Source organism: Chenopodium quinoa, unplaced genomic scaffold, assembly GCF_001683475.1.
Source record: "Chenopodium quinoa cultivar QQ74 unplaced genomic scaffold, ASM168347v1, whole genome shotgun sequence".
In the NCBI taxonomy this organism is placed as follows: domain Eukaryota; kingdom Viridiplantae; phylum Streptophyta; class Magnoliopsida; order Caryophyllales; family Amaranthaceae; genus Chenopodium; species Chenopodium quinoa.
The window spans coordinates 5,794,137-5,812,323 of record NW_018745454.1 but is presented as its reverse complement, the minus strand read 5'-3'; the positions used below and the strand labels follow the sequence as shown (position 1 = coordinate 5,812,323).

General features: G+C 35.0%; 1 protein-coding gene and 1 pseudogene across 1 annotated transcript; one reads left to right on the top strand and one right to left on the bottom strand.

The window, feature by feature from the left end:
* Positions 1–1,267: 1,267 nt before the first annotated feature.
* On the top strand, positions 1,268–6,407 carry LOC110713975 (uncharacterized membrane protein At4g09580-like). Its single transcript, XM_021892430.1, has 4 exons — positions 1,268–1,882; positions 3,198–3,468; positions 3,587–3,757; positions 5,750–6,407. The coding sequence occupies exons 1-4, from the start codon at positions 1,614–1,616 to the stop codon at positions 5,879–5,881; spliced, it is 843 nt and encodes a 280-aa protein (XP_021748122.1). The 5' UTR covers positions 1,268–1,613; the 3' UTR covers positions 5,882–6,407.
* A 1,775-nt stretch (positions 6,408–8,182) lies between these two features.
* On the bottom strand, positions 8,183–16,352 carry LOC110714414 (annotated as a pseudogene).
* Positions 16,353–18,187: the final 1,835 nt, after the last annotated feature.

Sequence of the window (18,187 nt, the reverse complement as noted above, 5' to 3'; positions counted from 1 at the left end):
AGGGCTAGCCATCCCGTGCTCACCATGCGCGTTGGCTCCCCTAGTTAAGTTAAATAAATCATGATTAATGTAGAATGACGTATTAGCGTGCTTTCAGTCATTATAACACTGGTGTAGATCCAACTACAGTTTATTTAACCAATTTTAGTCTTTTCACTGATGATTGCTAAGTGAGACAAAGACCATGTTTGGTAAATGGCTTCTTGATGGCTTTTTGGTTAGCTTTTGGCTTTTTATGTGGTCAATTAGCCAAAAAATGTGTTTGGTAATTGGCCTTTTAGTCAGCGAAAAAGCTGGCTTTTAAGCCAAAATGAAAAAACTGCTTTGAGTAGCTTTTTTTATTGGCTTGTTGGCCCACAAACTATCTAATAAACAGCCAATAGCCAACAATTAATTTACCACATGTTTTTATAAACAACCAATTTAAAAAGTCATTGTAAACAACCAAACATTCCAGCTGGTCAAAACAAGACAAGTGAACCAGCCAACAACCAACCGCCAACAGCCATTTGTCAAACAAGGCTAAAGTCCATTGGCGAAGCGTAAGTGTACAAAAGTCCGGATAATCAAGTTCAAAAAAAGATCAAAGGCTAGTTCAACATATAAGTTATACACATGTAATCATTTAGTCATAAATGATGCAATGAATTTCGTAATATGACCAAGGCTCTATGTTCAAACTATGGTCAATTTGATAACTGGAGTCAAAAGAGGGGTTCATGGTTAAGAATTTGGACGCATAGCATGGTGGCCTTGGCCTACCTATGAGGGGCAAGCATTATGGGTGAAATTCCGCGGGTAAAACCTGACTCCACAGTTGGGTGAACTTACAAACTTAGATAAATCCTTGCATTGCCATGAGCATTTTTTCGGATTGATAGAGCGTAAATCCCTAGCGGGTAAGATCGTATGTAGAACTCACACATATTCAAAAATGCTTCCCGCAACTAAAGGCGTTCAAAAAAATCCGACCCGAAATATCCTATTTGAAAATCCGAATCGACTTGAAATTTCGAGTATCCCATCCGGTTTTTCATGTTTTGTATATTTCGGATCGAGTACGGATTGATAATTTTTCGAAAATTTTAACAATCTGATCCGAAAATCCCATGATCTGAAATCCGGATATCCGAAAATGTTGAATATGATTCAGATTGAGATTTCTCCAATTTGATATCCGAAATTGAACACCCCTACCGTTATTAATTGACAACTACTCATCAATTCTAACACCTATCCGCTACTCGATTGTTAAAACGCTCCTTGGCTCCACGGTAGTTTTACCAAACAAGACTTTAGTACTAGTATATACGAAGTACGCCGTATTAATTACGGGTAATCTCCAACCCTGCAAGGCTGCAAATCTTCCTTTCTCTCTCCACTCTCGATTATTGAAGATCTGAATTCAAAAGTGGAAAGCGAGAGAGAGAAATCAAGGCATTATACGGTCTTCAATTAATCCCCAAATATTTAGGGCTGGCTTGATCTTGAATTTTCGATTCAATTGGTAAATGTTTGCAATTGAGGCTTAAATTTCAGATGCAATTAGGGTTTTTTTCTTCTGTAAATTGCATCAGGAATGAAATTTTGCGGAGTTAATTAAGGAGGAAATAATGGTGGCATCTAGGATTTTGATTGGAGGAGGAGGAGGAGATGAAGGAAAATTGAGAGACGAAGAGAGTGCGAAAATGGAGGATTCGCCGTCGAGCAAGAAGACGAGATTAGACGGTAGGTTTCCATTGACGAGGTGGGAGCTAGCTGTTGCTATGACGGTGTTCTCCGTCTTCGTCATCGGGTTGTTCTTCATTTTCATGAAAATGCCTGCTGCTGAGTATGGCAAGATTAAGGTTCCTCGCACCATCTCTGATCTTCGATTGCTCAAGTATTATTTCTCTCTCCTCTCTTTCCCTTCTTTCTGTGATTCTTTAGGTGGAAATGCTATATTGATTGGAGTTGGTTCCATGTTTATAATTTGAATGTTATTATTTGTTTTGATGGAAGATTCTTCTTCAAGCTTCTTTATTAGAACTATATTACTGTATCAGTTGTTTAATTGTAAATTAGCATTTTGTTTTTGGAATGGATTTTCAAGTTTTGACTAGTTTTGAGATTGTCCCATTGAACAAGGGGATTTGCTAAAATAACTGCTTAGGAGGTTTAGTAATAAGTAGTGGAGGGAGTGCAAAATTGGTTTTTGTTTTTGATAACCAACCAAGCTAACCCACCGTCATTACCAAGACCCATCAACAACCACCCACACCGCCTTCACCACCACCTACTAACCCAGCCACGCTACCCCCACAAGCCCAGACCCACAATACCATACCCAGCAGACCAACGAAATCAAACCCAGAACCACCCACGCCACCCCCACGAGCCACCCAGACCCACAAAACCACCCATGCCACCCCTTCTAATTAAGTGGTAAGTGGTTGGCGGATCTTGGTGTTTTATTTAGGTTGGGGGGGGGGGGGGTTCACCCCACTTAAGGGAGGATCTGTAGGAGTTGGTGTAGTGGTTTTAATGTGACAAGATAAGAGACGCATGAAAATTCAATATATCAAGTTTAGTTCTCTGTTTTTTATCAAATGGATGGTTTTTATTTTTATTTTTTTATTTTTTTTAGATGTTAGTTTATTTTTTTTAAGATGGTTGTTTTATTTTTAAAAAGTAAGACAAAAATGAAAGGAGTATTTTGGGAAAGTGAAATTTATCATCCAAAACCCCCTTTCGCTTTACATATAGGATAAGTCTGGAGATAAGAATCATGCACTGATTTGATTACAGTTATCCATGTATTGTGATTTATGGAGTTTACGAGTTATAATGCCTACTGCATGATACAAGTAATATGATCAACATGGGAGATGATGTCAAGCTGTGTGATTTTCCTAATTCTAATTGATAAACTCATAGATGGTTCTTGGAATTCTTACTACCTAAATTATTTGCGCACAAGTCACTTGAATTCAGCTTAGATTGACTATTTACCCATTTGAAGTTCTATGGGTATATGATTTGTTACCTTCGCACTGTTGCTTTTAACAAGAAAGAATGATTTTTTGACCACTAACTTGAATTCCGTAGATATTTTACAAAGTAAGTTTTTCCCCTACTCTTTGTGCATCAAATACAATCCGTCTTGTGTGCATTCTGTTTCTGGCGTTTTCTTACTTTTCTCTTTGCAACTTCTTCAGAGATAACCTTGCAATATACGCAAATGACCATCCAGCACAATTCATTCTTGGTTACTGCTCAGTATATATCTTCATGCAGACTTTCATGATTCCTGGGACTATCTTTATGTCTTTGCTTGCTGGTGCTCTCTTTGGTGTTTTTAGAGGCCTTCTCTTGGTTGTGTTTAATGCAACTGCTGGAGCATCATGTTGTTATTTTCTGTCTAAGCTGATTGGGAGGCCTATAGTTAACTGGTTATGGCCTGAAAAGTTGAGATTTTTCCAAGGAGAGGTATATTTTATAGCATGTTTGATTTCAACTAATGCCTTATGCTCTGATTTGTGCTTTCTTCGATGACCTTGGACTCTGGTCTTCCCTATTAGTGACATTTTTCTGTATAATATTACAGACTGCAAAGCGTAGGGAGAAGTTGATGAATTACATGCTTTTCTTGAGGGTCACCCCAACCCTGCCTAATCTTTTTATCAACTTGGCGTCTCCCATAGTGGATGTACCATTTCATGTCTTTTTTCTAGCTACAATTGTTGGTCTTATTCCTGCCTCATTTATCACTGTAAGGGTAAGTGCATCCTCTTTATGTATAGCTGCTGCTGCTGGTTCTTTAAAAATTCTGGGCTATTGTGCTTTAAAGGTTAATTTATTACGTGTGTTGATATTCTGTTCTTATGTTCTCTGTCCTCACTAACTATTGACGAATGAGAGATAGCAAAGATAGTGCGGGTGTTTTGTGGTGATCTTATTGGGGCAAAATTAGAGGATTTGGCCAATTTTAGGTGATTGGCCTATACAATGAGTTAAATAGGGTCATAGGATGTTTGGTGGTCAACTGATTTGATTTGACCCAATAAGCTAATTTCTACGTAATAAGTTGCTTGGAGCTGCTTTTTCATTAGCTTATTCAATTATTGTAATATAAGGTGAAATGACAATTATACTCTCATAAAGACAAACCCTACCACAACTACCTACCCCCACAATATGTCAATGTTATAACTGGTCATTTTGCATAAACAAATGTCAAATCAAGAAAAGACCTTGTTGCTTTTGATGTTAATATAACCATCCGCATCTATAATTTTTGCCTCTCTATATGGTTGGCACTGGCACTGCGTAATTCTGTGTCTTCCTTGACTCGATGAGGTAGTCCATTTATTATGGCTGATTTTTGCGTTGTTTTTAAGTTATGTTTTGCTTACCTCTAAATCTTTAAGTCAGGCTTTACATACAAGTTTTGTTGTGGATTGTTTCACAATCAGGGGGAACTTATAGTGCAATGGGGTTTGGTTAATTACTTGATAAGTAGTGGCCATTGGTTAATTTCTAGGCCATGGTAGCATAGATTCTCAACCTCCTACCCTAGTAAGGATATTTATAAACTGTACAGGTGGATGATCATTTGGATTCGTAAGTAGCATAAGCAGTTGATCATCTGACATCTAAAGAGAATGACTTTTGAGTATTTTAACTAGATACATTCATTGTTGTACCTCAAATCAAAGCTATCCATTCTTGGATAGTATGTGCAAGGAATCAATATTTAAGGAAGGTTATGTTAGTTATAGTCTATTAGTAGTAACTTGGGCAATAAGCTAGAGGTTTGTTATGAGGGATTTTCTATAAATAAGTTTCTTTAAGAGGAAAGGAGACATGTTGAATATTGTGCGGTTTGTCATTGGGAGAGAATGAGCCTCTCGAAAGCTCATATTTCCTCTATTCTCTTTTAAATGCAACATTTCTCATTACATGCTTGCCAATGCGTTATTCCAATTGTTAATATCTTTAATACTTAATATGGAGAAATTATAACAATTAGAAATTAATAAGCTAAACCGAGACGAATCTAACAAGATCTCACATGACTATATCTTTTCTTAACTATAAATAAATAAAACTAGTCAAAGTGGAGTATATGAATAGTGCAAAAGTCAAAGTGTTGCATTTAAAAAAGAACGGAGGAAGTACTTAGGAGAGAATTCACCTCTTTGAAAGTGATTTACTGTGATTCTTCTCTTCTTAAAATACTCTCCATTTTCTTCTTATTTTCTGCCATTATTAGTGCTGTAAGCCATGTCAGTTCCTAGCAGTATGTAGCAGAGATATGGTTTGGGTTTCTGAAATGGTAACATTTCAGAAACTTGAAAACCTCAAGTTCCATTTATGTGTTTCATTAGCATAGAAATGTTGGGGTTTTCGGAATCTGGATAATCTCAAGTCCCATAAGTTTCTTTGCTTTCTAGCTTTAGATTTAGTAACAATTACTGAGGCCATTCATGATGATTAGAGTCCAGGTTCCGAAGTGGTTAGTATCTTATAGATTTAATCTGTATACATATTGAGCATTTGAGCTAAATAGCTTAGAGCCAAGTGCGGTAATGGTTCATGGTTTAGGTGCTTTGGCAGCTATATATTTTCACTGTGTGAATTACCAAACTTTTCTCTTTAGCTTTGATCTCATGATTGTTTAATGGGTTTGCTTGTCGTCATGGAGTGCTGTCAGTGTTCAACTCCTGGTTTCTAGTTTGTTCTCATATATATTTTGTCCTAATATCAGGCTGGCCTTGCGCTTGGGGAGCTGAAGTCTGTGAAAGATCTGTATGATTTCAAAACACTGGCTGTGCTTTTTCTGATAGGTTCTGTCATTATATGTCCTGCTGTTCTGAAGAGGAAGAGAACCTATGAATAAGTGAGGTAATTGTTACTTGTGATTTTACGGTTGATGACCCTCATGGCTCTAACAGTCTAGCAGAACCTGATGACCCTCATGGCTCCAACAGAACCTGATGACAACCCTCTGTTTGTTACGTATGATTTTACGGTTGACGAGGTAAATGTCGACTTGTGGTCATTGTGGACCATAAGATTTGATTGACACAATCACGCATATAACATTTGATTGACCTAGAGGTTTTAGTCTTAATCCGTGGATTACTTGTAGAAGAGTAAGATTGGTGGTGCAATTATACTTTGGATGTCTGTAATCTGCCCATGTTCCTTTTACCTTAGAAAATGGTTCTAGGACTTCTTCTAACCATTGTATGAATCAATATGTTGGTTGCAGCATTTGCAATACTTTATAGTATATGTAAAGATTGTAAACATAGTTTACTTTGGACGTACGTCCTCCAGAGTCCAGTCATACTTGTGAATATCATTAGCATTTTTTAATTTCCCTTGAATATCATGAAATTCTGTGAGCTTATTATTTTTTATTTTTATTTTTTAATATTCAATATTATGGATAACCCAATTTTTAAGGTTTTTTTTTTTTTTGAAATAACCATCCCTCAAATCAGAATTAGTATTATATTATTATATACTCCATACCCTATATACTCCATACCCTATAAATAAAAACTCAAATAATATGAATTTTATAAATGTAGAGGACAGTGAAATGATAATATTGAAAAAAAAAAACATGCAAATATAAAATAACATGTATATAAATTAAAATAACAAGAAGTTCATATTAAAATAACATAAATTTTATAAACCTAGAGTACCATGCACACGGTGCTCCAAGAGTAGCATAGAATTTGCGCTCAACTCACCCTATTTTGAAATAACCACCCATTTTTCGAATATTTAAAACTACCACCCATTTAAAAAATAAAATTAGAATTCACCGCCCACTGATTAAGTGGGCCCACCTAACAACTATTTTTTTGTACTTTCAGCCTCGATTCTTTTTTCCTCACTTCATTTTTTCATTTTCATAAACCTTGAAACTCAATTTTTGGCGAAATTCATTGTCGTAGACAACAATTAAACAATTGAGTCAATAATTGAACATATAATTAGTAACAATTACTCGAACAACAACAAATAGATTGTTGCTCATTAATTAGGGCTTCCTTTGTTAAATTTTGTTGATTTGCAAAAGAATTTAAGAGAATTTAAAGATTTTTCAATGATTTTTGAATTTTTATTTATTTTTATTTTTTATTTATTATTATTTTTTTTTAATACTGTTGTTGGTGAAAATGACAATAATGAATTGAGGAAAATAAAATAGAGGCTCTTGACTCTTGAGTACGTAGTATATAAAATGAAAAAAAATAGTCGTTAGGTGGGCTTAATTGACGGAAAATTGGTCGGATTTGGGCAATGGGGTGGTGAATTCTAACTTAATTTTTTTAATGGGGTGATTATTTTAAATATTCGAAAAAAGAGGTTCTTATTTCAAAATAGGGTGATTTGAGGGGTGGTTTTTTCAAAAAAAAAAAAAATCCATTTTTTAATATTTAACATCATGGATAACCCATTTTGTAAATAACTACCTTATTAATTTTTCCTTGGGAGGATTCCATGCGCGGCCGCCGCCGCTTGCGTCTGTCACCGTTTTTGCAGTGGTGTGGTGGTGTGGATTAGACAGGTTGGTCATGGTGGTTTTGGGGCAATGTTGATGGGGGAAATGGATGGGTGAGGTCGCCGGTGCCGGAGGTCATTTACGTGCCGGCGTTGATGAGGAAATGGAGGTTGGACGGTGGTAATGAGGGTGGTTGAAGATGGAGTAGTGGCTGGAAGTTTGCAGTGAGGTGGTTGGGCCCCACTAGCGGAAATGGTTATGGCACAAGGCTAAAGGTAGTGATATCTATAATTTTGGGTTTTGGGTGGTAGTAAAATAAAATAAAAAAATTAAAGCGGTAGTATATGTGAAGCAAGATGCTTTCGTTGGTAGCAAATGTCAAAATTTCCAAAATCTAAGGTATAGGTTTTGATCCTCTACCAATAATGTAAAAAAGACTTTCACTCAAAGCATTTACCGCTAAACCACTGAGCTGCTACTTGATACATTTGCTTTCATTTATTCATATCCCTTAAATTTCCCGGGTCGCGTGACCCAACGTGAACAACGCCGGGTCCGCCACTGAAGATGGATGTGCGGGAACACTCTAAGAGATGGAATCAAAAATTAAGCTATTCGCAAGAAGTTGGGTGCTGCAAACAAGCTCAGGGAAATTGGTTTGCGGTGGTTCGGGCATGTAAGACGGAGTCCACAAGGTGTGTCGATACAAAAAGTGGAAGAGTTGGATCAAAGAGAGCTTAAGCGAGATAGAGGGAGACTAAAAATGACTTGGTTGGAAGGGGTTAGGAAGGACATGAAGCATATGGATTTGTATGAGAATGAGGTATTTGATCGTAAAGGATGGAGGAGGATGATTTTTGTGGATGACTATACGGAATAATCATGTTTGGTACATGTAGCCGGCCCCTCTAATGGGATTAAGGCTTTGATTGTCTAGTTAGAGTTGTAGTATTCAATGTATTAAGGCCCTGTTCTATTCACCTTATTTTCACTTATTTCGAAAAAAATAAGTTCAGATAAGTGCAAATCAGGGTGAATAGGTTCTGATAAATTCAGATAAGATAAGTTCGGGAAAAATAGGTTCAAATAAGTTGTGATAAAGGTTAATCAGGGCTACCCAAGTTCAATTTATAACTAAAATAAATTCTAATAAGGATTAAGGGCTAATAAGTTCAAATAATTTCTACTAAGATCAGATACGTTCAGATAAGTAAAAATCACGTGAATAGAACACACCCTAAATGGGGTAAGTATATTCTAGAAATTTTATTTCTGATATCCGCTCAAAACAATGGGAGGCTAAATCATAATACTCCACACTTCAATCAATCATGGAGGTTTAATTTATGTCATTAAAATGATGTACTAAACAGAAAAATTAAAAGGTCTTATTCTTTCCGATGCTATATTATGGACTATGCCAAAAAAAAAAAAAAAAAAAGGCAATTGAACTTAAAATTTGATTGTAATACTGCTTGGATTGAGTTTCTTTTTTTGTTCTCTCTATCTAAATCTCCAAAAAGATGTATAAGAGTCTGCAATTTGCAAAGAGGTGCAATTAAAAAGAACTAATGAAGTAAATAAATTGTTTACTTGATGCAGAAAACAAAAATTAGACAAGTATTAAGCTAAATTTAACAATTATATTCCTTCTCATCATCCCATCAAGTAGCATTATTGCAGATTCTCCATTAGCCCGAATTGCTTTCTCTATTCCAATTTGCACCTCCAAAGAGCCTTACAAGGACATAAAGGGAGAGAAAAGATTTGGAAAAGCGTTAGTTGAAAGTAAATAGCTATCATGTATAATGAACCGACTTAGGGGAGGGGTATTTTGGGTAGTTTTGTATGTTAGTAGTCACCAACTGTAGTACATAATGGAATATGCAATTAACCAAGAGATGCCACCAGTGCACATGAGACAAAAGCTAAGTCTAGAATCATCCTAGGGCTAGAAGTATTGGGATAGTAGGCAGAAATTCGATGTGAACTCATGAGAGTTATGGCCTAAACTCATGAGAGTGTTGTAATCTAAACTCACTATTGGAGAGTTGTAGGCTAAACCTACTATTTTGTAAGAAACCTTGTTTATTTCGATCAATTAAGACTAAATTTTTCAGCTATATTTCCTTTTACAAGCAGTAGAATCATCATTTCAGTAAAGCTTCAATCTTTCTCCTCAAATATTACTGTATTCATAATAATTTATGCTGTTTGTGTGAGTTTGATGTGCTGAATCTATTACATCATGAACAAATTTTTGTAGAAATCATGATGAATCCTAAAGTGACAGATAAATCAATATAAAAGCTACTAGCTCTTGTCAAGTTAATGAAGGCAAGAATTCTACATACAAGAATTATCACATACCTATATGTTCTTTCTCACGGCCAATGAATTGTTGGTGAACACCACTGCCACAGTTAAGGCAAGCATCAAGCAACTTTTTCCTCTGGTTGTCACAAGGTCGTACTAGGAGAAGATCGTGAACTCCACAAGTAAAACCATTCATCATCTAAAGCATAAGCAAATAATTTATCAATGCAAGTCACATGCAACATTGGAATATCGAATTAAAAAAACAGATCATTAAGCAATAAGTGGAAGGCAAATCAATGAGAAAGCAGGATAGCCACCTGTAGAAAAGCAATCAAAACACGACCCAATGCAGTAAGCAAGTTTCCTGCAGCATTAGACCCATACATCTCCTGCACTGAGTGAACTAATCCATACTTTCCAAACTGCTCCTTGTCAATAACCCCTTGAATTAGTTCATTTTTGTAAACAAACACAACATCTTCATCAATGCTGTGACTAGAATTCCCAGACATTCTTCTTTCTATACCACTTTCTGAATGTTTTTGGCCGAATCTCCAACAATCTTTTTCCCTGCTTTTTGCGGAATTTCCAACACTCGTATTCTTAGAATTGGGGATCTTTTTTAACTTTCCAGAAACCTCATCAATTGTTTTAACACTTCCCCCATTCTTCTTAGATTCATCCATCCCAAAATATTCACGTGCAATTTTTGCACGCTTTTTAGCAGTGAACGGTAAATATCCTGTTGTGATTTGATTTAAGATCGCAGTTATGACCTGCACAGGAGTGATTGAAGACTGTCAAAGTCTACAGAGAAGGTCAAAAGATTAGATTCGTAACACTAAAATATACAAATGATTGCTGTAGTGCTATAGACAAACATTCATTCGAACCTGTTTCCCAGTCCAAAGCCTCTTTGGTCTAATTATAACCGGTGGATAAGTCTGTATCACATTCCCTGAATCCAAAACAGATAATTTCTGGCCAGATTTGGCATTGAGAGAGGGGACACCAAAAGAACACACACCGGACATACAAATAAGTTGATTAAATTCTTCGATGGTAAGAAATGTATCCCTTTTTGTGAGAAGTACAGCACCTACAATGTGATCCTATTCACAAGTATGGATACATGAGACACATTGAAAAAAATAGTAATAAAACATATTGACCCTCAGTTAATATTAAAACCTGAATTAAGCCTCTTTTAGGGTCACCACGAGTAGGAACGATATACTGGTTATTAGCATTGACAATATTGTAAGCTTCAGCCCGGGAAATCTCATCTTGTGGAAGGTGAACATTTATTTCATCACCGTCAAAATCAGCATTGAAGGAGCTGAATTAAAAAAATCACCAAGTAGTGACAAGTGTTAGCATCAAGAACTTTACAGAACTATATATCAAAGAAGTATTGTAGGGGGGGTGGGGGAGGAACATACTCGCAGTTAGCATAATGAAACGGAAGAGTCCTCTCTCCAGGCAAGACACGAACAGTAAGTGCAATTATACTTGGTTTATGGAGAGATGGCTGCATTTACAAAATATCAGGGACTACTAAAAAGGCATTAAGGCAGAAGTAATGTGTTCTCTCTTCATACCTGGCGATTCACCAGAACTATGTCCCCATTGCGGAGGTGACGCTGTACAACCTTCTCTTCGTAATCATTACTGAAAGTCTTCCCTAATTTTGTTGTGACTCCTCTTGAAGATGGCAATTTTCAAATCAAAGGTATCCGAGATTTCCTACTATTTGGTAGTATATAATTTGAATTTTTATCCGCATAATGTGTGGCACCAGGGTGAATCTCAGGCCCGTTGAGAATGGCATCTCGTAAGTTTGCCAAATTCCAAGGTGTCAACAACATAAAACTTCAATTGAAACCACAACCTTATTGTCAAAATCAAAGGTTGCAAAAGCTTAATTAAAGAGATGAATCTCACCTCTGGATAGGTCAACTTTAATGCAAAAACAAGAGGAATGCCAATCTCATTGACAGCTAAATACGGATCAGGTGATATAACAGAGCGACAAGCATAATTGACTCTCTTCCCCATCATAAGTTGCCGGAACATGCCTTCCTTTTTTTCCAGCGTTTGACAAATTCCAGAAACCATATTTGCTTGTCCTAGACCTGACAATGTGCATAAATTCAGCGGTAATCAGAATAGCCTGATTGAGGCTGCAACTCGTTGCTACACTCTTATTCTATGCACACGACAACATCCAGTTACACATGTCCAGCTTCACCAAATTTTAGCCTAACAAAGACAAGACAAATTATCTAAACCAACTAATAACCTATCCAGGAGGAATCCTTTGAACAACTATCAAACAACTTCTCCAATTACTTTGTTCATGAGTAAAATGCACAGTGGTGTTACAACCTTTCTCTCTAAAGTGGATGGCCAAACACGATGTTAAGGGTAAAATTTATCATGCTTCAACTTAACTTAATAGTCATGTAAATCATGAAACGACATTGAAAACCCGACACTTAGACAACTAAGCCAAAGCGCGGGACAAACCAGAGACCAAAGCCGGGCTCAACAAAACAGAAAGTTGTAAAATAGGTTGCAATGAAACTTAAAAATACAGAGGAAGTATTTCTATTGAATAATGAATTAATGAGCAAGCTAAAAGGTTTTTTTCCATACAATAACATCTAATATACTTAGAATTTTAATCGATAAATATATATCAAAATAAATAAAAGTATACCTCTTTGCTCAAAAAAAAATATAAGTAATATTAGGATACTAATTGGAACAACAACTATACTTGTTAGAGTTACTGAAACTATGAATCGAATTATAACAAGATCGACATAACAAAAGTCCTAGAGCTCATGAAGATTCAGTATCAGTAGATTATGGAATTGAATTTCTACTGTAACGTAACATAAATCTCTATCACATGTTTGAAAAAGGTCATTATTTGAATATCATGGACAAGAAGGTGAATAAACAAGGATGCAAACTATCACCTGCTGCAGTCTTGCTGTTAAAATGAACATTTATAGATTGTTGAAGATTCATCCACCTACTAAGAATAATATCAGTCTCAGCATGCTGCTCATAAGCATTAGCCAAGGACATATTAGAATCCAAAATCTTGCCCATAACCTAAAAGAACAACAATCATACCCCCGTCATAATGAGTGTGTATAGATGTAATACGGCCAAAGAGTCAACAGCAGTAACAATGAAAATGGTAATGCCAATGAAATGTCATTACTCTTCAAATGGACAACTATTATACCAGTTAGTCAGCTTGTAGCCAACACCAAAACTTTGCAGTCCCCTTCTCTTTTAAACAAAGATCACTACTTGCATCTAATAAAAGGTATTATTCTCTCAAAGTCCTGATCTAACTAATCCCTGTCTCTAAAATTGAATCATACTAATGTCCTTAATGTTATCTCAAGTCCAAGCACTTCCACATCCCAAAGAAGTTCCAGAATTAGTTCACATAGTTTTCTATTTCCTTATTAGCCATTACTACATGAAATAATGCACAAAAGAAAAAGTGGATCATCAATACAGAATTACTCTATGATACTAGAATATACTTTGAACTTCATGCTCCGAAGAAAACTAGAATGCAAACAAGTAGACATAAATTTGAAACAGTTATTTGATAATTCATGCCTTCTCTCTAGTGTCAATGCCGAATAATTTTTATTTTTATTTTTTTGAAAAAAGAAAATCACAATGACAAATAGTTAACCAGCTTAACAATCTTGAAATAGACAATCTCCATGAAGCACACACGCACACACACACACAAACACACACACACACACACACACACACACACACACACACAGACACACACACACACACACACACACACACACACACACACACACAATGAAATCTCCGCAGTTAAGTTGGGGGTGTACAAAAGAGAATACAGTTGAAACTTACTAATTCACCTCCTTTCGAAGGCTTACGAAACTTTGTTGGAGGCACAAGAATAGTTTTTAAGAAGTACATCGTAAAAGCTGATTTCTTCTGAGATGTGTTGTGATGTTGCCGAACATCAGAAATAAATGAGCATAACTGAGCCTCATTTTTCCAAAGACGCTCTAATATCCCTCTAAACTGCAGGTATCAAGTTAATTGCATCATGTCCATCTGAGTATTTATGTAATAACTCTTGCTAAAGCATCAAAAACATACATAAAACTAGAAAAGCTTGAGCCACAGTTTGAACAATCCTTATGATATATGATCTAGAAAAGAGAAATAACATACTTCTGTTGGCAATAGAGAACGTGGTTTTTTCCACTTTATATAATCATTTTTTTTCCTTTGCCTGTTTGATGCACCTTCAGCAATTTCTACTTCAGACATATCAACATCTCTTTCAGCCATATGTTCATTTAACTTGTGCCCTCTGATAATATTTGCCTTTATGCTGTCGTCATTCAAGCCCCCCTAAAAAAGAGCAAGTATATACATATCAACTTAGAAAGAAAGAAACCAATAATCAGATTTCTGTGAAAGGGTAGAGTCATGGAAAAGGTAGGTTAGTCAGTGATAAACCAATGAGACCAAATTTCCTCAAAGTATCAACAAAAATGTTATGTAACATTCCCAGGTTTCTAGCAGAATAGGCTCAATATTCATAATCCCAGTTTAACCACTGAAACTCAATACAGTGAACAAAATGACAAACAATACTATGTTGGCACAAGAAACAAAATCTAATAAATACATCTTTAGCTTGATAGAATACATTACAATATTTAATTATCATTAATTACTGTTTAAATGCATTCTTTATAACTCCAGGATAGATTCCTAGTACTTCTTATAACTCATAGGTTAGACTCCAAGCATTCTTGGAATTCCTCCATACACTAGTACATATGTTTACCCGAATGCATAGGTCAAAGCGACACATCCTAAAGCAGTTGCAGTTCACAACCGAACAAAGGGAGTAGAAGAGGGAAAAGCATTCCTTAAATTACGACTGTCCATCTTCAAATTTTGCTCACCCAATCTTATGATAATTGTAAAAAGTTGTGTGACTTGTGTCACAAGGAAATGACTACTTAAACAGTATGATCTTATTATGCATAGTGAAAATACCTATAATTGTGATTGTGCGCATTAACAACATATTCAAACACTTAATTGTGCAAGATAGAAACTACTATTAGGAAAAAAAAGAATGAAGATAAAACAGCTAGAGAAGGGTGCAGCATAAAGAAGACATGATGAATGATACCGGACTAGAAATTAGTAGTCTAGTATGCCTCAAAAGTTTCTGTTTCTTTCTATTGGAGGAAACGGAGATCAATAAGCTTGTGAAAAACTGGAGGAGATAATCCCCATTCTACTAAAGTCCGAATTGAGATATAGAAACCAAGAGTTACTACTCATTCTACAAGCCACCTTACTCGTTACTAAAGACTGAATTGAGATATAGAAACCAACATTTTAAAGATTTATCTCTTCAGCTAAATATAATGATAGCAGAATGACCAAAATCACAAAATAATAATTTTCAAACACATGAGTACAGACTAACACAACCAAAAGGGAAAAGTAATCACAATTTGCAGCTTCTTATGTAGTATATATACTTACCATGTGAATCAAACCAATGGTAGGTTTAGTAATGGGAGGATTCTTGACCCCACAATGACACTTGGTCCTCTTCTTCAACATGAAACTATCCAAGGTTAAAAGTGCTTCAGAAAGCTGAAAAGAGGTCCAGCCATATTGAGAAATGGGACCATCCAAATGAAGCCTACTATCATTGTTCTCAGTATCCTTTATTAAAACAAGATCATCTAACTCTCTAGCCCCAGAAACATCACCCTTCAGTATGAGGTTTAACTTAGAGATGCACATTTCGACCTGCATTTATTTAGCCAACGGGGAAGTCCAAGTTGATATACAACACAACCATACAAGCAAGAATTGAAGAAAGGGAAAAGATGATCATGAAACTCCTTAGTTAACTAGTATACCTCCTCTCGAGATGCCTTGAAATGGTAACAAACCAAACAGAGATATTCTTATCCAATTAAACCCTAATATATTGTAGGTATATATACACCTTATAATATAGAATAATGTACAGAGATTAATTCTCTCTCAATCTCTCATCTTTACAACATCACACATAATATCTCTTTTTTTTTTTCTAAAAAGTACTTTCATCTCCTTACACAATTACACCCTAAAAAGTATTCTCCCACCTTAAATTTCCCCACATACACTCTCTCATTTTCTTCTGTTTCTTCTTATTTCTTCATTTTAGTGAGTTGTCGTTTGGTATATTAGGGAAATGAAAATTCATATGAAATTTCAAGTTGTAGGAATTAAATTCCTTCATCAAAATTATCGGAATTTATCAAACTTGTTTGATTGTTGGAAATGGAGGAAATAAATTTAACTTTAGGCAAGTAAATTTTCATGTTTTGAGAAAGGTAAAAAATTCCTATAAATTGTCATTGCTCTCATTTTCACTTTTTTGTGTCAACCAAACAAGAAGTCCAATACCCATATGAATTTAAGTCAACCAATCAATACCTTAATGGTTTTAAAGCTTATATTTGCAACAATTTGAGTTGTTGATGAAATAATGCATAATGTGCAACATTTATGTAAATTTATATAAATTGAGGGTACATCGTTGCCCTTAGGGAAAATTACAATTTGAATATCACTAAATAAAAAAATTAAAAAAAAAAAAAAAAAACCCTACCAAGTTTTTAAATCTAGAGAGAGCTGCCATAGTCTTCAATTTAGCAAAAATAATACTCCACAACAAGAACATCAGCAGCAATATACAGCAGGAACAACAACGACAATGGCAATATTAAGCAAGAATAGGGAAAGCAGCGAGCATCACCCAAACAATATAACAATTTAACAACGAACTTTATCTATCTCCTTCTAATAGCTGAAGATGGGTGATTTTAATCGTACAACAAGATAAAGAGTAATGGATAATTTTAATCAATGTTGTTTAGCTAATTAATCTAATTTTCTTAAGTAATCTTTCTTAAGTGGTCTCTTTCTCCCCCTAAACTAATTGAATTGATTTTCTTAAGCAATGTTCTTAATTAAGTTGTCTATCTCTCTCTTTCTTAAATGATCTTTTTCTCCTTTTGAGTGATATCTCTCTCTCTCTCTCTCACCCTCTCTCACCTTAAAATATTTCAAACCTATAACATGTATATCATCCAATATAGCGGTGTAATAACTACATCGTAACTACTCATGCTAACCAACAAAAATATTCATTGTATTCATTTGAGGTGAAATTAATAGGAACATACTTAGTAAAATTTATTTTATTATAGAGTTAATTCTATTTCAAGAGTATGTGTTAAATAAAGGAAGTTTTGTAATCACTTGTTATGTTTTATCATTTTGATATGTAATTAGTGGAAATTATGTACATCGTTTTGATATGTAATTTGTGAAAATCGTGGGCGTGATGTTAGATCAAAATGATGTCGTGATGTTTGTAATATCTCTCTCTCTCTAACATTTAGTAACTCTTTCTCCTAAGCTATTTTTTCTTGTTTTCTTAAATAATGATTCTTTCTTAAGTGGTCTCTCTTTTTGTTTAGTGATTTTTCTTATTTGGTCTCTCTTAAATGGCCCGAAAGAGCCAAAAACACTACTAATAACGACCAAGGGACGGGGATAAAACACTATATAAAATAGACATATCAATTACTCGTGTTTTAAATTGTAATATTCGTAATAACAATGCTATTACTTATGATTTTTTTTTTTTAAAAAAACTAACATTTTAATTTAAAAATCGTGCATTGCTCATGTACTATACTAGATATACTGTCATAGTATGTGTATATAATATAATATTTTTATAATATAAAAAAGTATATGTATATAATATAATATTTTATAACACGTGTCCTTCATACCAAGTGTAGTCTCAGCTCAATCACCACTACACCAATTGGTTGTTGGTGTAGTGGTGACTGAGACTACACTAGGTAGCGAGGACCTGTGATCGCTCCCCTGCAACAACAATCGGAAGGGGAATGAAACCTAATAACCTAGAATTGATCCTCAAATCTGGATTAGCCCAAAGGATTAACCGGATATAACACCCAAAACTCAATGCATATATGACGGGAATTAACTTATCCTTTATCTATCTTATACAAAACTCCAAAGTCTATTTTTTTTTTCAAAATATAATAATAACATTTGTAAATTTTTGTTAGTATGAAAGATATAAACCTATCAAAATGTATATATATAGTTAAATTTTTTAATAACTTATATGGAATGCGTAGTGTTATTAAAATTATTTGCATGTAATCATTAAATGTGTTGGATGTTGTGTAGCTATGCAAT